Source organism: Ovis aries, chromosome Y (assembly GCF_016772045.2).
Source record: "Ovis aries strain OAR_USU_Benz2616 breed Rambouillet chromosome Y, ARS-UI_Ramb_v3.0, whole genome shotgun sequence".
Taxonomy (NCBI): Eukaryota; Metazoa; Chordata; class Mammalia; order Artiodactyla; family Bovidae; genus Ovis; species Ovis aries.
This window is the reverse complement of record NC_082741.1, coordinates 9397172-9399050: the sequence shown is the minus strand read 5'-3', so window position 1 is coordinate 9399050 and position 1879 is coordinate 9397172. Positions and strand designations below refer to the sequence as shown.

Below are 1879 nucleotides of genomic sequence, written 5' to 3'. Positions count from 1 at the left end.
TTAGATGCTTTGGTAATAGGGGAAAAAATTAATCCTTGATAAACTACAATATAGTCACACAAATTTGAGTACTATTTAAACTTATTAGCATGGCAACTTAAACTTAAGCAACAAGGTAAGTACTTAGTATATGCACAGCCAAATAAAATACATGAACTGCCTAAAAAATGTTGCATTTAAAAAATTCATATTCACGTCCCACTATTCTATGGCTATTAACATCATGGTGTGCTTTAAAGTCAAAAACATTAAACTGTCTAGAAATGCTATGAATAATAATAGAATTACATGGTGAACTTTATTTTTAAGTTTAGATCAATAAGGAGGAAAACAATAAACTAGTCAGGAAAAGCATCAAAAAAATATAGTCATTTATATACACAGAGGATTTGAACAGTATAGATTCACTTTCAGGTGATTCAATCCTATTTACACATTTACGATACAAACTACATCTTAACTCAAGAAACTGACCATATTTAGCACCGAGAAAGAAACTTCACTTAGCCTGTGATCATGACCTCAGTATCTTGACACAGGAAAAGAAATTTTATGAAATCTCTATGTATTTATCACTATCAACTTAAAAAATTGTTTTGAAAAATAACTACTGCGTATCATCAATTCACAAGTGATTCAGGAGGAAGAAACAAACTGGGACTACTTGATATTGCGCACGACTCTCCTACAGTGGTTTGTTTTCATCTCCTCCAAGGCTTGCTCCAACTGCTGAACCAAGTGGAGCAGGGTGGCTGGGTCTGTCTGCAGAACTTGAGTGTTGTGATCTCCATTCTGATTAAGGTGGAGCTTTATAGTCACTGATGGTTTAATCTGTTGCCTGAGGCTTCTGCTTGCAAGCTGTACATCCAGTCGCCATTCAAGGCTGTGGTAACTGGGAAGGTCTGGTGCCAATTCACTCAGGATAGTTCTGATCTCCTTTCTGTTGTCTAGATAAAGCTGAAGCAACAATTTATTCAGTTCTTCAGGAAATCCCAGAACAAAAACAGAATCTTGGAAATCCAGTTCAGAAATCATGAGCTTTGAACTTTCAGTGAGGAGGTATATTAAGCCTTCCACACCATGCTGGACAGTGTCACTACTCACGCTGAGTTTTCTGGCAGCGCCTTCGTAGATCTTGGGGTTCGAGCCACGCCTCAGGAACTCCACCGCAATTCGCCCAAACTCTGCGACCACCGTGCTGTCCACTTTCGGCAGGAAGGCCAGGTGCTCCTTGTGCTCCTCCGACAGGTCCAGCAGCATCTTCCCTGGGTAGCCAATTTCACTGGGCAGCGCCGACCCCACCCTCGCGACTTCCGGGCCCTGAGTCCCTTTAGGGACGTTTTCAACTATTATCTCCTCAAGAATTTTCTCATGGCCTTTCTTTTGTCTTCTTATTCTGGGACTCCTTTCATTTGAATGCTGGGGCATTTAGCAGTGTCCCAGAGTTCTCTGAGGTTGTCCTCATTTTTTAAAATTCGTTTTTTCTTTTTCCCTCTCTACTTCATTTATTTCTATCATTTTGTCTTCAACCTCACTTATCCTATCTTTTGCCTCCTTTATTAATTGTTGGTTCCCTCCAGAGTGTGTTTGATGTCACTGATTGCATTATTCATTATTGATTGACTCCATTTTATGTCTTCTAGGTCCTTTTAAAACATTTTTTGCCTCTTCTCACTCCTTGTCGCCAGGCTATCTGTAACTCCATTTTATATTCAAGATTTTTTATTATTTCTGAGTTATTTTTCAGGCGGACTCTATCTGTTTTGTTTGGTTTGATGGCCACTTATCATGTTCCTTTACCTGCTGATTTACATGTTTTAAACCCAGCTTTGACTAATGTCAGTGAATCACACACTTAAAAACTGGTGAAAGGGACAAT

At 39.1% G+C, this 1879-nt stretch overlaps 1 protein-coding gene across 1 annotated transcript; it reads right to left on the bottom strand.

Annotated features, from left to right (window-relative positions):
- Positions 1–279: 279 nt before the first annotated feature.
- LOC132659066 (COMM domain-containing protein 2-like) lies at positions 280–1284 on the bottom strand. Its single transcript, XM_060408731.1, has one exon. The coding sequence runs from the start codon at positions 1258–1260 to the stop codon at positions 661–663; it is 600 nt and encodes a 199-aa protein (XP_060264714.1). The 5' UTR covers positions 1261–1284; the 3' UTR covers positions 280–660.
- Between the last annotated feature and the right edge of the window lie 595 nt (positions 1285–1879).